This window comes from Myotis davidii, unplaced genomic scaffold (genome assembly GCF_000327345.1).
Source record: "Myotis davidii unplaced genomic scaffold, ASM32734v1 scaffold591, whole genome shotgun sequence".
In the NCBI taxonomy this organism is placed as follows: Eukaryota; Metazoa; Chordata; class Mammalia; order Chiroptera; family Vespertilionidae; genus Myotis; species Myotis davidii.
The window spans coordinates 2,081,131-2,081,732 of NW_006284340.1; the positions used below are offsets into that span (position 1 = coordinate 2,081,131).

General features: G+C 56.0%; 1 protein-coding gene across 1 annotated transcript in view; it reads left to right on the forward strand.

The window, feature by feature from the left end:
• The first annotated feature begins 463 nt into the window (after positions 1-463).
• NPHS2 (nephrosis 2, idiopathic, steroid-resistant (podocin)) overlaps positions 464-602 on the forward strand; it is a 14,910-nt gene continuing 14,771 nt past the window's right edge. Inside the window, exon 1 of the mRNA XM_006754531.2 lies at positions 464-470. Within this exon, the coding sequence (XP_006754594.1) occupies positions 464-470 (7 nt within the window). The remainder of the gene's footprint in view (positions 471-602) is intronic.

A 602-nucleotide genomic window follows, 5' to 3' on the forward strand; every position in this document is an offset into this window, starting at 1 on the left:
GCGCTAAGGCTGTCTGACTGTGGCTTAAGCTGGCAGGTGGACATCCCCCGAGGGGTCCCGGACTGTGAAAGGGCTCAGGCTGGGCTGAGGGACCCCCAAAGGGCACCTAAGTGCACGAATTTTCATGCACCAGGCCTCTAGTAAATTAATAAAAATAAAACATAAGTGTGTGTGTGAGAGAGAGAATAGAGATCCAAAAGCCTTCCTTTCCCCTTTTTAAAATCTAAATCCAAGAGTAGTGCGAACACCATTACCAGTCAAAGCATTCGCAGAAAGAGCAGGGCCAGGACGCGAAATACCAAATTAGGGGGCGGGGAAGGGCTTGGGGAGGACCCCAAGGGGGAGCCAGGACGGCTTGGGGAGACGTTTCTAACTTTACCTTCAAGTTACCCCACTTGGACGGCTTGTTCCCTCAAACTCGCCAGCAGTGCCGAGGCCCCTAAGCAGACGGGCCCGCGCCGGCATGTCAGGTGCATGGTCCACAGGAAACACATTTTAAACACCGCGACCCGGCTCGCGGGCTTCGCACACTCACTGTGGAAAGTCACACCCGTCGGCGGGCGCGTCCATAGCTCCTCTGAGCAGCCACTGCCCCGGGTCAC